The sequence below is a fragment of the Gossypium hirsutum genome, chromosome D07 (genome assembly GCF_007990345.1).
Source record: "Gossypium hirsutum isolate 1008001.06 chromosome D07, Gossypium_hirsutum_v2.1, whole genome shotgun sequence".
Classification (NCBI taxonomy): domain Eukaryota; kingdom Viridiplantae; phylum Streptophyta; class Magnoliopsida; order Malvales; family Malvaceae; genus Gossypium; species Gossypium hirsutum.
In genome coordinates this window covers 16,362,320-16,380,181 of record NC_053443.1, presented here as the reverse complement: position 1 = coordinate 16,380,181, position 17,862 = coordinate 16,362,320, and the positions used below count along the sequence as shown (strand labels likewise).

At 32.9% G+C, this 17,862-nt stretch overlaps 3 protein-coding genes and 1 pseudogene across 4 annotated transcripts; all 4 read right to left on the bottom strand.

Moving 5' to 3' along the window:
* Positions 1-219: 219 nt before the first annotated feature.
* Positions 220-1,777, bottom strand: LOC107954124 (photosystem I subunit O). The gene is made up of 4 exons (XM_016889598.2): positions 1,598-1,777; positions 1,254-1,326; positions 985-1,164; positions 220-447 (listed from the first exon to the last, which is right to left on the bottom strand). Exons 1-4 carry the CDS (start codon positions 1,689-1,691, stop codon positions 357-359), a joined length of 438 nt encoding a protein of 145 aa, XP_016745087.2. The 5' UTR covers positions 1,692-1,777; the 3' UTR covers positions 220-356.
* Positions 1,778-4,946: 3,169 nt separating this feature from the next.
* On the bottom strand, positions 4,947-6,575 carry LOC107954125 (F-box protein At2g27310). The gene has a single exon (XM_016889599.2). The coding sequence runs from the start codon at positions 6,067-6,069 to the stop codon at positions 5,044-5,046; it is 1,026 nt and encodes a 341-aa protein (XP_016745088.2). The 5' UTR covers positions 6,070-6,575; the 3' UTR covers positions 4,947-5,043.
* A 1,136-nt stretch (positions 6,576-7,711) lies between these two features.
* LOC121219431 (OVARIAN TUMOR DOMAIN-containing deubiquitinating enzyme 6-like) lies at positions 7,712-11,647 on the bottom strand (annotated as a pseudogene).
* A 1,838-nt stretch (positions 11,648-13,485) lies between these two features.
* On the bottom strand, positions 13,486-17,313 carry LOC107954127 (mitochondrial fission protein ELM1). 2 transcript variants are annotated; one of them, XM_041097599.1, is made up of 10 exons: positions 16,985-17,313; positions 16,564-16,787; positions 16,174-16,270; positions 15,533-15,682; positions 15,286-15,412; positions 14,664-14,776; positions 14,509-14,572; positions 14,338-14,431; positions 14,125-14,233; positions 13,486-13,886 (listed from the first exon to the last, which is right to left on the bottom strand). In XM_041097599.1, exons 1-10 carry the CDS (start codon positions 17,165-17,167, stop codon positions 13,788-13,790), a joined length of 1,260 nt encoding a protein of 419 aa, XP_040953533.1. In that variant the 5' UTR covers positions 17,168-17,313; the 3' UTR covers positions 13,486-13,787. The 2 variants fall into 2 exon arrangements, with proteins under 2 accessions (XP_040953533.1, XP_016745089.2); XM_016889600.2 differs by having other exon boundaries at positions 13,486-13,893; positions 16,985-17,312.
* Positions 17,314-17,862: the final 549 nt, after the last annotated feature.

Here is a 17,862-nt window from a genome sequence, read left to right as displayed (position 1 = left end):
CAGTTTTTAACAGTAAAAATAGATGAAATCTTTAATAGAAGAACTAGTTTGCTCTTTGATCTCATATATAAGGACTAATTTACCTATTTTTTAGTAGAGGAGGCAAAATGCAATTAAACTCCTAATACAAAGACCTCTATAATATATTTACCAATAATTAGAAAAAAAAGAGGAGTAACTTTTTGGTGTAGCCCTAAAGTCAAAAGAAATGGGAATTCATTTTAGTGAAGAGAATCCGTCTTTTTTGCATTGAAAGGGACATAAAGGAAACAAAGTGCATAGCAATTATAGGGAAATGATGGAAGATAGAGAGAGTACCAAAATAATATCATATTTCATAAATAAAATAATAATAATTAAAAGTAGTCCTCAGTCCTTCCCTTGAACCCAATTTGTCCAAATGTAAGAGTGATGAACAGTCCCAAGTGCCATAATACCAACCACAACCTGCTCATTTATCAATTAATACCATATGAGAACTGAGGTTAATGTAATTGATTTTTTTGTTTTTATTGAAACCCATATTAAGAAAATAAATCAAACTTCTCCTTCTCCATGCCTTTATAGGGATGATAAATCTTTCCAATTAAGATGTTGGGTCACTGACAAAAGTGAATATTAGATTCAAAGTTTAAATTTAAAAGTTAATTGATTATTGATTCAATTGGTATTGATACTGTTGTTAGTTTAAGAGGACGTGGGTTCGAGTGCGCTGAAGCGTATTATCATCTTATTTAAAGGTTGACGAGAAGCTATAATTAATTTTAGACATTATATCAGAAAGAAAATATATAATAAAAAAATTAATGAAAAAAATTCAAATTCAATTGGTTTGGGTTATGTCTCCAAAAAAATTTTGGTTCCATGGTCTAATGATCAGGCCCATACTGAAAAATGGGCTAAACTTGTCTACAAATTATGAACCCAAAGTACAAATCGCATTGAAAAATCTATAGCAAAAGAAATAGTGTAAAATATACTTACCAAAACTGAGAAGTAGGAGGAGGAGGAGTAGGGAAGTGAGCAAGCTCGGTTCCAATGCTCTCAAACAAAAGCCCCGTCAAGCTCTTGCCATTGATTGCCGGTATGCTTGACGGAGCAATCCATCCGATCAGCCCAAATCCTATTACGTTGAAGTCCCTACGCAGCCAGTCCCTCTCAAAGCTTCCCATTATCCAATCACAACTAACAATTTAATCCCTCGAAGCATCATATTAATACTCACAAATCAACATTTTACTGTCACAACTTACCATGTGAACTTTCCCCCGCAAGCACCGGCCAGCCTCAAAGGGTTCCTACCCCTCACACTTGATTTCAAAAACCCTGAAATCATACATTCACTCACTTAAAACTCAACACACAACTAAAAATACAATTTACAATTATATCAACCAATTATTGGTAGCATTAAGTTAAATTTAAACTCACCCACGCATGTTTTACACAGGTGAAACTCATATTTGAGAGCTCAGAATTCTTGAAAATCTCAACTTTACCATTGAGTCGAAAAGTGAGAGACAAAATGTATGTCATTGTTTTACGGTATTTTACGAATTTGGGTCTCACTGTTCATGATAAAATAAAAAAAGTGTACCTGAAGAGAGGCAGGTGTTGTTCGGTGGGGATGAGAAGGAGGTGGCGCTGCCGAGGCGCGCGACGGTTGATGGGCTTGAAAATGTAGCTGCCATTATTGGGGGGTATGGCTTTTGAGTGCAAGTGGTGACTGATTGATTATGAATATAGGGAAGCTTGTGGGATTGTATGATCGTAGGCGGAGATGAAGATTGTGTTGGATGGTAATTTATTCAATAGCTTTACGCCACGTAAGATTTGAGTGGATAAAGTGGGCTCTCCTTTACCTTGTTGACTGATAATCCTATACACCAATTGGATTATGCTTTTATATATACTAGTATTATATTTTACAATTTTTATTTTATTAACACTAAAAATTAATTTTAAAATAAATTTAATTAAATTATGATTATTTTAGATATTTTATTAGAAAAATTAAATGTATTATAATTATTTAAGATTAGATAAGATTTCAAATCAACAAGTAAATTAATGTTTTAAATATATTTTTTGAAATTAAACAAATTTATATTTTGGTAGGATATTAACATTTAATATTCTCAATCCACCTACAATTAACTATTTAAATGCATTAATGTGAAAAAAATAGTTGTGGTTTTGATATTATGTTCATACTATCGTATTAAATGATTCCGATAATTTGCTTTCTATTCATATAATGCGTACGGTTCTATATGAATTAACCGTTTTTATCGTGAAGAACAAAAAGTAGAGGAAAACAATTTTTTTAATTGAGCTACAGTAATTAAAAGGAAAGTTTTAGTAACTTTTGGTGTTTTATTGTGTATGAAAATTAGGAAAGAAGAAAAATTTCTATTTCAATCTAGGCCATAAATTTAATTATGTTCATACTCATTTATTTAACCATCAATTTTTGGTAGTTGAATTGTGTTCTTACAGATAATAACTTTCTTAGCAAGCAACAAATACATTTTGAGTAAATGTTGGGCAAAATACCAAAAAAAGTCCTATTTTTTAAAAATTTGCCCTTTTTTTTGGTATTTTGTCCGTAATAATACATATTAATGTATTACTGTAATATGTAACTCAAATTATGTATTGTAGTTAATATTCATAATATTGTAGCTTAAATTGTCAATCCGTCTATATTATTGTACTAATAATATATATTAATGTAATATTAAAGAGTTAACTGATTAAAAAAATAAATGCAACAAGTACAAAAAAGATTCAAAATTATTATCAACAAGATTTGAACCAATGAACTAAGGGAAAAGAGTAAGCATCTTAACCAACTAAGCTAAACTAATTAACTAACATATTATAAAAATACTATTATTATCTTAATTATATTACTTACGTTCTAACGATTTATCGGACCTATTCCATACACGTGTCAAATCAGAAAAAATAATACAACAATTTTGTAAAAAAAATCCGGTGTTTACTTCAAATAAATAAGGAAAATAATGATTTGAATGTTTCAAAATTTAATTTTAAACCGAAAAAGTCAAAATTTAGAGGCAAAAAAGGATCTTTTTCGATGAAAATTGTGGCAAACCGCCTTCGGCTGTTTGTCAGTGCGTAGATCTCGAAAAGTTTTCGAAATAAAAAAAATAGTCTTAATCGGACAACCGAGCCAAAAGTTATGGCCTTTCAAAGTTTTTCAAGCTAAAAAACATAAACTGTTCATGAATTATTGCTTCCACGTCAGCAAATCGCGCTTACGTGGACGCGATTTGTTGCCATGTAAGTAATCGCGCTGACGTGGACGTAATTTCAGGAAAAACCCATTCCAATAAATAATAAAATACGGGGCCTATTTCGATAAATTTTAAAAAAATAGGGCTTTTATGTGTAATTTACCCGAATTTTTTTTATTTAAAAAAAAGGGAGGCAGTAGCTTTGAATGAGTAAAAATGGTGCGGAAGAGTAAAATTGATGTGTAGTTAAAATCAATTACATGCTAATTTTGACAACTCAGACGTGGTTTATTATTATCCGGCTGGTGCCGGTAATTAATTTTAATTTCAATTTTGGTGCAAATATATTTACTTTTTTTAACTTTTACCTAAACTTAAACATATATAGTTTTTATCTGCCGGTATATGTAAATATTATAAGATTTGTGTATATATATATATATATAATAAACAAAAAATTAAAATAAAATTATTTAGATTTGATTCCTAAATCTTATTATGTGATGTGGTTGATAGTGGGGCAATTAAATTAACATGTTATATATTATAATTAAATTAAGTTAATAGTGTGGCTCATAATTATAGGGGTAATAATTAAGGAAACATTTGCAACTTAAGGAATTAACCTAGAACTAAAAGTTTCTTAAAATACTCATGTTACTTGCTTTATAAATGGTATGCTATCGTGTATATATATAATAACAAATATTTAATAAATCATTTATTAAATAGTTTATGAGGTTTCAATAATAACAAATATTTAATAAATCATTTATTTTATCTATGAACTAAAAAAGATTGCACTAAATATGGTAATTTGAAGTATTTAAATTCCAAATTTGTAACTTTTTTAATGTTACAAGAAAGAAACTAACATCATATCATAAATATTTTATTTTAAGTGACTATTCTATGCCATTCTTTTTTTAAATGTATAATACTTAGAATTATCCATAACTTACCATCAACAGGTTGGGTGAAACTTAATACTAAAAGAGGTTTCTCTCCTCAAAAATCCTATACTGCAATAAAGGGGTGTTCTGAAATCAAGATGGAACCTAGTTATTTTGGCTTTACAATGATAGTTGGCAAATCAGGAGATTTTCAAACCGAGGCAAGGGTGATCTATGAGGGATTTTCTATTGAATAGAATGAAGGTTTCGGATAGAATGAAATGGAAAGTGACAATGTCATTCTGATTGATATTATTACCAACGGTTATGTAGTGGATAATAGCCTTTCAGAGGTACGACTCATCCACTCGCTACTTATGAATGGACAGCAAGTTCAAGGGATCAAAATAAGATTGCGAATTACTTGGCGAAATGGCTACTAGAGATTTAAATACGGTTTGTACTTTTAAAGAATCTCCAATGAGTTTCGAGCATTGTCGTTGATAGATCTTCAGCAACTCAAAAATATGGGAAATTCTCTTATTAGAGGCATGCTGATACCAATATATATATAATATTTGTAATACAAGGTAGAATGAAACGTGAATATGATTATAATTTTAATCAGAAACTCCATTTGGCGTCAAAACGAAATATTGGTACCAAACCCTTAGAATCTAAGGAAGAAATATTGTGGTGCAGCGACGAGCGAGCAGTCCAAGTAAGCCCGATTATTAAATGCACAAAACTCATTGAGAGCAACATCCATTTTGAATTGTAGTCGGTCAAATTAATCATAAATAATTAATTTCATGGTAAAAATTTATACATTTGACTGTCAAATTTGAATTTCATATTTTACTATACAGTAAATATTGGTGTTGTTTTCACTTGAACAATATAGCCGACCAAAAGGAAACAAAACCCACGACGCCAACCGTAATGCACACCAAATCCAATACCCTCTCTTTCCTTTGATTCTCTTCTTTCCTCCCCCTTTTCCTCTCTTGGAATTCCTCAAATTTTACTTTCCCTTCATTTCCCTCCCCTCCTTTCCTCCTCCCCTGCTCTATCACCCCTTCCAAAATGACTAAACTGTCCTTCCCATTCAACCCTTTCCCTTCCATGTCCTCCATTACCATGCACACTTCCCTCACGTGCATTTCCCCTCCTTCTTTTCCGCAGCACGTGACCACTACCCCACACTCTACCAACTCTCTGGATGATCCTCGCCCTTCATCTCCTGCTGTCACTGTCCCAAACCGCACCTGCACATCACCTGTCAACCAGTGCCGCTGCACCGAAACCGCTCTCCTACTCGACACATTCACCGCCTTCTTCCGGGTCGGGTTAATAACGATCCAGCTTAAACTCAAGTTCTCTTCCAAATGTTGTAGCCAGGCTTCATCTTGACTGCCACCGAGATACCTTACCGGCGTCGAAGCCGAATCTTTCGGGTCAAGTAAATCCACCCGGAACGGGGAACACAAAAACCAGCTGCTTGACGTGTCCAATTCTTCGACTTTAGAATAAATAATCTGGTTTTGATAGTAAACATCAACGGCGAAGATTAATTCCGTTGGCAGAGTGCAAGAGTTGACGTCCAGCTTCAACGGTTGGAGATCGGGGAAGGGGAAAGAATCGGAGAAGAATGAGCGGTGGCCGGAGGGGAAAGTAGAGATGATTTGTTGAAGACGTGGATGGTTGAGGGACGGCCAAGTGGAAGAACAAATGTTAAACCAGAGAATATCATGGGTGGAGAGGGCGTGTAATTGAGAGGAAACGCAGGCGAGGGAGGCGAGGGAAGGGCCGTCGAGTAGGGCGAGGATGTGGGATTGGAAGATGTCAGGATGGAGGGCGGAGATTGGGGTGATGCCGCCTTGATGAAGGGGCAGGGATGTTGTGGAATTCATTTTGTTGTTTTAAGGCAGAGAGAGGGGAATTGGGTTTTATAGGGGGATTCAATTCCCAAATATCTCTTCTCCATTCAAATAATGGAAATTTTGAATATGTCAACGTCTTCCATTTCTTAGGTAAATAAATAAAATTTACAAAGGATAAGACAGCCAGGTGGCAGAAGCAAAACCCTGCTGGGTTGACTACAAGAGGTAGAAGACGACTGCTGAATTAAATTACATTTTCTTTGCTGTTTTTTTTTTTTGAAAAGAAGGATATTCATTTTTATTCAAATAAAGTTATTTAAAGTAAAAGGGTTTTAATTTTCCCATTTTCTTTTGACCAACTCTTCTTTTTCAATCCATGTGTGCTGCTTTGTCCAATATCACAATTATTAGATGTAACGGGAAACAGTATCAACACGGTTCCATCTTTTTTTACATATAACATATATTCCAATCGCTTTTCTACTTTTTCTTATTATTATTCGAGTTTTTTTTATTTTTGAAATATGAAATTTGATTTATTTTTTGTAATTTAATACTTGTATTTGATTAGAATTGTATATAACGATGTTAATATTTTAGTTTTTAATTTAAATTTTAGAATTAATTTTATGAAAATTAATTGCTAATATTATTAATTAAGCTTAAATTTTTCATAATTTTTTAAAAAGAATAAATTTAGTGTGAATTGCGAATCTGTTTAATTTTACATTTACTGTAGATTTGATGAAAATTCAGAACTAATTATGAATTTTCATCAAATCAACTCTAAAACTCGAATTAGACATTCAAATACCAAAATATATAACTTTTTGTCAAGTACAAGTGATCATGAGAACAAAAAATAACACAGGTACCTTATTAGAAAAAGTGTCAAATTATGTATTAAACATTTTCTATAATATTATATTTATTTAAGAAGAAAAATGGTTTTTTTTTTGGGTTTAAGCAATTAATTGATAAAGATTTGATGAAATTAATTAGTGGGAGACAAACCAATTTGTCAAAGAAATAAAAAATAATATAAAATGTGATTAATTAATTAATTAACCCTCTTTAGAGTCTACAAAGAACCCTATCTTTGTTCAGCTAAACCTTTGAATTTTATTTGGTTTTGTTAGTTATATGAAAGAGGGATTTTAATTCCGGAGAATCATCAACAACTGGTTATTAAAAAAGTATTCTGGAAATATACAACTAACTAAGTTAAATTAACCAAAATCTCCGAAGAAATTAGATACTTGGGGGGTGGTTGAAGATAATTAAGGCGATGAATGCACTTGAGAGTAGACTTTAAGTTTTCAAGTGGTTGATAATGAAAGCAGCACGCTGTTCCACTTACTCTCAAAAGTACCATCACCCTTTTTCAAATCATTCAGCTCCTTGCAACATTTCCCACTTCATAAAAGTGGTTGCAATATTTCTCTATTTTATATTTTGACTTTAGTTAGATAGGTTAAAATCAAATAATGAAAATAAAAAACAAATAAAATGCATTAAAATTTTGTTTTCATTGTAATAATATGAGGGAAAAAATTATTTGATATAAGAGTATCAAAATAATTTATTATAAACAATGATTTTAAAATTGAATAAGTGGTTTGTGGTTCATTCAGTTCAATTAAATAAATCATTAAAAAAATAAAAAAAAATCTCAATTAACTAGTTTTTTAGTCTGATTAGATTAATCTATATTAATTCTCGGATCAACCAGTTTGATTGTTGATAGGTTCTGCATCAAATAAATTTTGGTTCATTCAAGGTAAGATGGTAAAAGAAAAAAAAAAACAAACTAAATCAATATTAGAAACATCAATCAAGGATATCACCTATGCTGTAGGAGTAGATATGAATAGGTCTGTTATACATTTCTGATAAGGCTTGAATCTCCACATTGCTCCCATAGGCCTACATTCCCAGATACAGGAAATAGATGCTTTAACCATAATACAAAAATGCATGGTTAGTATTTTTCAGATTTGATTAATTGAAACACTTGTAATCTTGGCTATGCAATAATCCACAGAACAAAATATGAGTAATAATCCACTCCGAGATTGAAATATATCTATATGCATATGATGCTAAAACCAGTTTCACATAAGAACATTAAAGATCGTATAAAAAGTTATAGCCTCTTTATACCTTATCTCTTCTTTTCCTCTTACAATAAGATGTAAAGCCTTCTGTTATAAACTGAGAAAAGTGATCTCTCTCTCGCTCCTGGATGAACATATAAAGGTAAAGCATACATCAGAGAATACTCCAAATTATGTCATTCAAGCACCTCAAAACTAAATATATGAACACCCCAAAAAAGGAAAACATAAACAGAAAATGAAATCATATAATCCTTTGAAACAAACTAAAAACATTACAATGATCCAAAACAGCGCATGGATATGTTTAACCACATCCAAATATTTAATTTAGCTTATAGACAATAACTAGTAGAAAACATGCCAACCCAAACAAAGAGACAAGACAATCCCGTGATCTTAGTGCCAACAGCAGTACTATCCTATAAGGGGTTTGGTGAACATGTTCTCAAGGAACATTTCAACATGTTACAAGAGGATGTATGCCAAAGATGTCTCATCTCAGGTGCATTTCAATGAACCCAGTTACTTTCATACATCCTCAAAACCTAAGCTTTGATCGTACTCATCAGACAGATTGAAGGCAGAGACAATCCGATATTACCAAACATATAAAGAAAGTTCTATGACCTCCCTAGAAAGCCAAACCTCTATCCTCTAATTATGCTCAAAACTCTAAGCTAATTAATCACACTATAATCATATAACAGAATTTATGGCACAGTACTTTGATCTTTTGTTTTTTAATTTACTGGAGTAAAACTGGAATATTTAGCCTTCTTTTTTACTTTTGGCATGCCAGATAAATGAAACCTTAACTCTCTACTCATCTTTTTTCTTTGATTTTCTACTCATCTCCCACATCTTGGAAATACGTATCTCCTCCCCATGCAGTTAACTAAACTTATAATCCCATGCAGATAAATACATTATTAGAAAACTCCTTCAGCAGCTATCATTGGACTCTATTTCCAAACAAAAAGAAACAGCAATCACCAAATTACATGTTCTCTTTTCTCGGAATAATTCAAGGTTTTCTTTTTTTAAGGGAACATTCACCAAACTGTTCCACTCAGTTTAAAATTAACATGCGTCTTAGGTCAACCATCTAGGACCTACAACGCAGCAATAACATCCTATGGTTCATTATGTTTCAAAAACAGGATTCAAGTATGAGATATTAATACCATGTAATCAATGCACATTTGATGAACCAAATGTTAAGCTTCAAAGTCCCCATACACTTGATCAGCAACAGCTCGGAAGAGGCAGTTCCCATCTTCTAGCATCCGTTTGACTTCTAAACCTTTTGCTAGTCTAATATCAATTTCAAATTGCCGCTCCCTTTCCTGGATCAGATACAGCAAACCAGCAGAAGTTAATCTGACGTTTAAAAAAAATACCCCAAGCATTAACTTCAGATCAAACTTTTTCAGCAAGAATACTAAACCTACAGAACATTCTTCAAACAAGATAAACAATATAATTTAAAAATTCAGCATAAAAACCTTACGATACAAATGGATAAATAATACCGCTTAAAGTAAACCAGGGCAATCATTCAAAAAAGAAACAGTACAATAGCATAAAATGATAATACTTATTGCATGCCAATTATAAGAAAATTTCCATACTAGATGATTTTCCACCATAAGAAAATGAAGTATGAAACACAAAGGATTTGATTATCCAGAATAAAGAACTTACGGCATCACCATAGGAGGATACAAAGCATGGGCTTTGTTCATCAGCACTATTGTAACCCTCATTCTCACCATGAGATCTAGGAGAAGAAGGCCATGACTCAGATGGTGAGGTTCTCGTAGAAACGATGGGCCAGGCAACAGCTCTTCTAGATGATCCAGCACGAACAGGATTTGGGCTTCCTGAGGCAAATCTTCTTGAATTTAAGTTTTCTGATGAAGGTTTAGGTGGTGGAGCAGGAGGTGGAGGAGGATGAGAACTTCTGCTGCCAATTGGGGAGGGGTCACCACTTGAACCTTCGGTTTCAGAAGCAACTTTTTCACCTGAATCATTCATCATATCACATGAACCCAAGGCAGCAAGAGTGTTCACTTTCTCAGCCTCAGCAATTGCATCACTTGAAGTTCCATTCCGATCATTTCGCAAATTTTCTACCAAAGGATCATCTTTCACACCCTTATTCTCACTACTCCTGGAACACTCTAAATGCTCATCTGAAGCAACTAGTTCTGACACTTCCTCATTAACCTCCCCATCTTTTGCATCTGAAGGAACTTGATGAGTAGAAAAAGCAGATGGTCCGGGCAATGAAGAAGAGCGGCTCAGATTCAAAGAAGAGCTGCCAGTGGAACCTCTTTGAACCAAAATGCGAGTCATAGCTTTTGATGATAACTATTCTCAGTGAGATACTCTGTCCTAATTCTTCCCTTCAAAACCCCTTAAATTTAGAAATTCAAAACCCTACTCATAGGTTTGTCGCGAGTTCTTGCCTTGGGCACAGTAACGCCAATCCCTTGGCTGAAGGATTTCTTCCAGCCCAGCACGTTCACCTCATCGCGAAACAATCTCTGCATTGCCCTAACAAGTCTCATGAGACCCAGACCTCGAACTTTAAACAATAAAACCCTCAAATTACTCGAAATATTGTACCCAGAAAAATTCCCAAAAATCTCACCTTCACTAGCCCAAGCTGCAACCAACAACCATCCAAAATTTCCAAGAAAAATATCAACCAAAGACTGAAAACTTTATCAGCCAAGAACATTGTTTGGTTTCCAAGACAAGGTAGGAAATTTTAAGATCATCTTATGAACCAAAAACCCTTTGTTACATACCACATAATTGAAGTAAATAAGAAAAAAAAAAAAACAAGGGTTCATTGAGAGGGAGGGACCTAATAAACTAACTTGACTTCCTGGTTAAAACCAAAATGTTGTCTAAAATTAAAATACTCGAAAGCTTCTCGTTTCTTTATATTTTCCTACCATTTCTTAGACCAATCAAGCAGGCAAAATGGCAACAACATAATAAAATAAACTCCAAAACAGAAAATAATCAAATACCCCACCAACGACCAAGAAAGACCCAGAAGTCAAAAACCGAATAATATTTTTTTTAGAGAGAGAGAGATGCAATATAACCATTAAAAAGTAGAAACCCAACTTTGACTGAGCAAGAAACAAAAGGAAAAGGGAAAAATCACCTGCAAAGGAAGGAGGAGAGGAAGTTTGGAGACCCAGCTGAAATCTGCAAAACAAGAGATGAATACAAAAAAAATAAAAAAGGGGGGGGGATGGGGTATTAGGTCGTATGTTAGGGTTTTTGAATAAAGGCGAGGCCGAAAAGAAGATAACTTGAAGGCAAAGGAGAGTACTTAGCGAGAGAAAAGAGAGAGGAAGAAAGCAAACAAAGGAAAAATGGAAATTGAAAATGTTGTTTCTTCTTTCATAGATAGAGAGAGAAAATGGGATAGAAGATTAGTAAGGAGGTGTGGGATCGGAGGTAAGACCACCGTTTGGGGAAAGTGATGACGCGGACGATGTTCCCTCATGAATTCCACACGTGCCTACTTGGCTTACTCTGCTGTCGTGGAACACGTGTGAAAATTACGAGAGTGACGTGGCTACTAATGATCGGGTAATTTCTCTTTGCCGTGTCAGGCGAGCTAGTGACATCAAACCTTCTCTTCCGGCGGATATTAAATCTTTTTTTTTTCTTCTTGCACTGTTTTTTATTAAATTATTATTATTTTTAAATCAACAATTTCTATTTTTTATCGGTAATTTTTTTAAATGCTACTTGATTAAATATTATTTATAAATTTGGTTAGAATTTTATTTCATCTTAAAAATATAGTTGACTTGTAATATAAAAAAGTTGACTTATGGTTTAATCATTAATCAGTGTTAGTTATAAAATTCCTTTTGTGTCCATGTTTGTTTAATTATTAATTATATTCCTAATACATGAATTTCTCTTATTATCTTAATTTTATACTAAAATATCAATTTAATAAGATGGTGATATTTTATAAATACCAATTTAGTTAGATTGGTTATTATAATTTAACCTAAATTAATAATATAATGAAAATAAAATATAGTCTTCAAATGAACAATGCTCATAAAAACAGCACTGAAGCAAAGGCAAAAGAAAAGAGCAATGAAAGCAGTGAGTTTCATCCAAAAACAAACCTTATTTTATATAAAGGTCCAATAATAAAACGTGGGATGGCAAAATTGTTTTCCCAATTTTCTTTGCCCTTTTTTTTAATAAATTTCTTCTTCTTGTCTAATTTTTTTTCTATGGTTGTATATTATGTTATAATTATTTTTAAATTTCTTATGAAAAATAAAAGATATTCTCGTCGGTTCAAAAGTTCTTCCAAACTTATGTTATTATTATAGGTAAATTATAACTTATAATATATTTATTATAATTTATATATTAATAAGTAAATATATGATGTTTCAATAAATTTATAAACTCATAATATAATAATTCATTGAAAGTGATTACATCACTAACCACTTAACTCTTAAAATTATTGAAAATTCAAAATACTATTTTAAATAATATAATAATTAATAATAAACATGTTGGTAAAATAGTACTTGAAAGTAGCAATTAAAATTCTTGCAAGACCAAACCGTATTACCTCATCCTTATCTTGTTAGATACCCATTCAACACAAATTCAAACCGTGTTATCTCCATCCATCCCTACCTCAAATATTGTATAAGAAAAGTGTTTAAAAGTGAAATCCCGTTTTTAATCGAAGTTACATTTCTTTGTACATATAAAATGATAAAAAAATAATAAAAGTAAGAAACGTAAGATTAAGAAGGAAAGGCACACCAATAGGATTACCTTTATATGCTTGAAAATAAGAAATTACCAGCTCTTGAAAATGTTTAAAATCCAAAAATATAATAATAATTATATTCCAAAAATGAAATTTCACATTGTAAAATTACGCCAATCAATTTGGAATAAATATTGAAATGCTCAATTATACTAAAAAAAAAACCTTGATAATTAAATTGAAATTGAATTTTTTCTAGTCGCTTGTAATGTAATATATCTGAATAATACCCCTATAATCTTTACCATAAGCAAAATCAGCATGAAGTTCAAACAAGCCCAGAGCTGTGAACAAATGCACTACGTTTATTAAAACTAATAATGCTAAGGTTTTCCCAGGAAAGAACAGAATGTTGTGACGAAGTAGATCTATGGAATGCCTCATGCTTAACCTATATGAAAACAACACTCTTCCACATGCAAATTAAAAATTGAAAATGACAGTAGGAAAAATACACATTTATAGCACCACAGAGGGATGTTGTTGGCATGACGTGTTGTCAAATTTCATTTCATCAGATCTGTTTTTCAGGTGTGTAAATCAAACTCTTCCAAAAATAAAATAAATTTATGCTTGTCCCTCCTCTTCATGCTTTACAAGCCGCTCTAAATAGCTAAGGCCTTTGTTCTACATGTAACAATATTTTGAAAATCCCTGAATGGGGAAGAATGAATTTGAAGGTGGTATTTTTATATGCTATTCAACAAACCCAAATCTTAAGGCTTCAAGTTTCAAAAATAAGGAAATCAACAGTGTGCTTACAACAACAACTATCGACACCTTCAGTTATGGCCGAACCCTCCATCCACGCTCAGCAAGTGCTTCACGCACCTGACTTGCTGCTTCTGCCATGTCGTTGAGGGGAGGATAGCTCCAGCTTTCTGCAATCTAAAAGACAACCAGGGAATTTATTCATATAATTAATACCGGAAGAGCTTTCGTTATTCAATATAATCCAGTTATAATGGTTGAAAGAGCAGAAAATTGGTTAGGAACTAGGTTCAGCCCAGTCTCGTGGTTGGGTGTAAATGTAACTTCATCCAGTCTTGTGAAACTGTGTCTAACGGTAAAGGGATGGAATAAAAGTAAATGAAAGGATGCCATTGAATATTTACTTACATCTTCAGAACCTGTAAATGGCCGAACCACACCTCGTTCCCTTAAAGATTTATGGAAGTCTGATAGTTTCCATTTACAACGCTCAGGCCCCATAACATAGACAGGTTTCCTGCAAGGAACCAAAAGTGGATTCTAACTCCGAATTTCACACAATAAAATAAATACTCCAGAGGGTTCAACATGTTCAACAATATCAGTAAAGAATGATCGTACCCAGTACTGCAAGCCTCGCTTATCAGACTAACCGAGTCTGCTGTGACGACAAAAGCATCTGCCCAAGCTAAATGCCCCATATGTGGATTTGGTTCTGAAGATAGACATATAAATCTCATTACATACAATCTATACTTCACTTGTAAACTAAATTTAATCAACTGAATATACCTTGACCATCCCAGATGTAAACTTTTGGATTATCAGCAAATTCTTTCACAATAATCTTTGATACCTGTCAGCCAAGTTGATGGTAAAAACTACATAATCTTAGTCATCATAGAAGAAAAGAAAGAAATTATGAGTGAATTGTCATTTATTAAAACCTTTTCGGGCGTCCTACTGGAGAAGGATATTCGGACAGTGCCACAGCTTGAAAGGATATTGAGAAGATACGCAGTTAGCTGCTTTGCAAGATCTGCACCATATCGACAGTGGCCTGCAGAGAAAACCAGAAAGCAGATGAACATACAAATAAAACATTAAAGCATAGGGTTAAAAGAAATAGCAGAGGGGAAGAAAAAAAAAAGAATCTTCATTTGAGTATCTAATTACACCAAAATCCAAGTATTTATTGGAGATTAAGAAAAAAAGTGACCATGCTCCAAGTCATTCTTATTTCCTTTTCAAGGAAAAATAAAATAACCCAAAACTACAACCTAAGCGAAGTTCATGAAGAATTACCACCATGTAAAATGTTCAGCATCATGAAATTTTATATATAAAGCAAAAAAAAGGAGGATGAAGAGACCAAGTTTGAATATTATTTGCAAAGTGGCAACCATAAAGACTAAAAGATCCCTAACCAGCATCAAGGTATCTCTAGATAACATGCATAAAAATATGATCAGACAAATCAAATGTACAAATCTATAAGAGAGAAAAACAAGCTCCAAATATGGTGGGGCGGGCTGTAGAAACAAGTCTCAAAGCAAGAAGAAAAGTTACTTGTAGGCCAGCCAATGTTAACCACTAGTAAGGGCTTTGGCAGAGGTGCAAACTCATCATGCCATGCAGCAGCTGTGCTGCGAAGTGTAGCTGAATCAATTTGATGTAGAGCTCCCAAAGTGAGTATCTTATGTAAAAAGTTGACAACAAACCTATCTTCAGCAGTAGATAGAAACTAAAAGTTTAACCAAAAGCTAGAGTTCCTATAAGTACGCAAATAGTAGTTATATAGATTGACAATACATACCACATGCCTATCAGGAGGTTCACGCGGAGTAATCCACCTGTGAAGAAACTGTGGAACCTGTTCTTGAGCTTGAGGAGTTAATGGATAGAAGTCATGACGAGGGGTGATCACCAAATCAAACCTATTCAACTGTGACCTAGGATGTTGTATCTGCAATGTAAGGAAATTGCAAAAACTGATATTTAGATATACAACAACTAAATAAAGCTATCATACTCTGGAAACATGCCAAACAAGTTAAATAACAATATGCAACAAAAAATCCAATTTATGTTAGGATATAAGATCAAAAGCAACTAAGGATGGCATAAGAACAAGGAGAGAGTAAGATAGATTGTAGATACCACATAGATGCAAGATTGAGAGAGAGAACTTTGCAAATAAACACTTAAAGTGGCTTTCTAGAGCACGATTCTTTTCAGTAATGCAAATTTCAATTCATTATTTCTAGTAAACTCATTCTAAGCTCATCATAAAGCCTAGGAATGTATGAATAAAGACATGACACATTGATTATATCACCATAATGGAGCAGGAGGTAACTTTTTCCTCTTTTTCCAGCATACCCGTAAATAGAAAATAAAGGTGACGCATGCTAGGAAGGATAAAAAGTAGAAACCAAATTAAGGCCCATTACAAACCTGAATGACAAAAACATTCTCCGAGGCCAAACGTCTTATAGAACTTGCAACTGAAATGGTGTCTCTTCCTGATGCAACAACCAGCAAAGGACCATCCCTAGAAAAAAAACCATCAAACCATCCATAAGTACCAGACGAAATAATCAACATGCAACAAAAGATACCAAATTTTATACTGTAATCAGTCAAACATGGATTCAAATTATCAAGAAAAGTAATAAAACACCAGCATTTACAATCATTGAAGTGTGAACCAGGTTTCATGAAATTCCTCCAAATCCTAAGAAAGTATACTGAACCTTTCTGCGACCCGACGGTGACTATGCTATATAAACATACTATCTAGGCTTAACAACTATAAGCATATTCGATAACCAGATGTTGAAGTACTTTTCAAAAGTCTGGCGAGCCATGGTTACGATCTGCTTAACATCAGCTTCTAAAACAGAAGCCAAGCCAACACTTCCACCACCATTTTCTAGAGGTAAAGGCACATAATTCCTCCCTCGGGAGTAAATTTGAATGAGCTGGATGAGATAATCCAATTTTTGGTGAAGACTAACTGGAAGCCAAAGAAGCCACTCGTTTATCCCTCCTCTTGGCCTCGTAACTCGCTGCGTATCAGTACAACGGATAATCAATTAATAAAATAGTAATAATTTAGAGATCAATAGTAACTAAGAACCTTTTTTTTTTCCCCCAGTAATCGTTTTGTCAAATTTATAGTAACTAAGAAGAATAGAGTAACCCTAGCAATCAATAGAGCAAAGCTATAAAGATTCAGATAAGGGGTGAAATGAAATGGAGTTACATAAAGAACATGCTTGTCGTATAAGCCGAGAGCTCGGACCAACCCGATACTCTGATTCTCGGATCCAGGGTAGCCGTTGCCGATGATGACGGCGCGTCTGATAACGCTGTAGGCGCCGCCTTCGAAGATCTCCGGCACTCCTATGGTGGGGCTGGGAGGTTCGGGAAGGCGTATTGGTCTCATTAGAAATTGGAGTAAAAAATTGTAATAATGAATTATAATAAGAAATATATGAAATAGAAATTGAGTAATTGACGAAGAAGAAGAAGAAGAAGTCGAAGATGGCTTTGTTGTTGGCTGAGGCAGGCAACTGGCAACTACAAGTCGCCAGGTAGTTTCCTTTCCTTTCTTTTATTTCAATTTGTTTTTTAATTTTCTTTTAAATAAAATTTATTTTTAAACTCCTCTAACTATTAACTTTTTTTCAATTTAATCACTCAAATTTCCATATTTTAGTTGCAGTTAACTCAATAACAAAAAGTTTAACTTGAGTATTTTTATTGACCTAACAAATTTAAATTTTATGATATCAATGATCAAATTTGTTAAAATTTTAAATTTAAGACTAAATCAAGTGCACACTTAGATGATTACTCTTATAGTTTATTCTTTTTATTACAAAAGGACTCTTTGATAAATTTTTTCAAATATACGAGGATGTCAATTGTTTAGCAACTATTTTAATAAATAAATTTGTATATTGCATGTGATTTTATTGGTTTAATATTTAATTAATTTTTTAAATTTTAAATTTTAAATTTTAAATTTTAAATTATAGTAATTAATATAAAATAATATTTTTTATTTGAATTATTGAATATAGTTAGAATATATTAAGTACCAATTCAAATATTATAACAGAAATTTTTTAAATAATA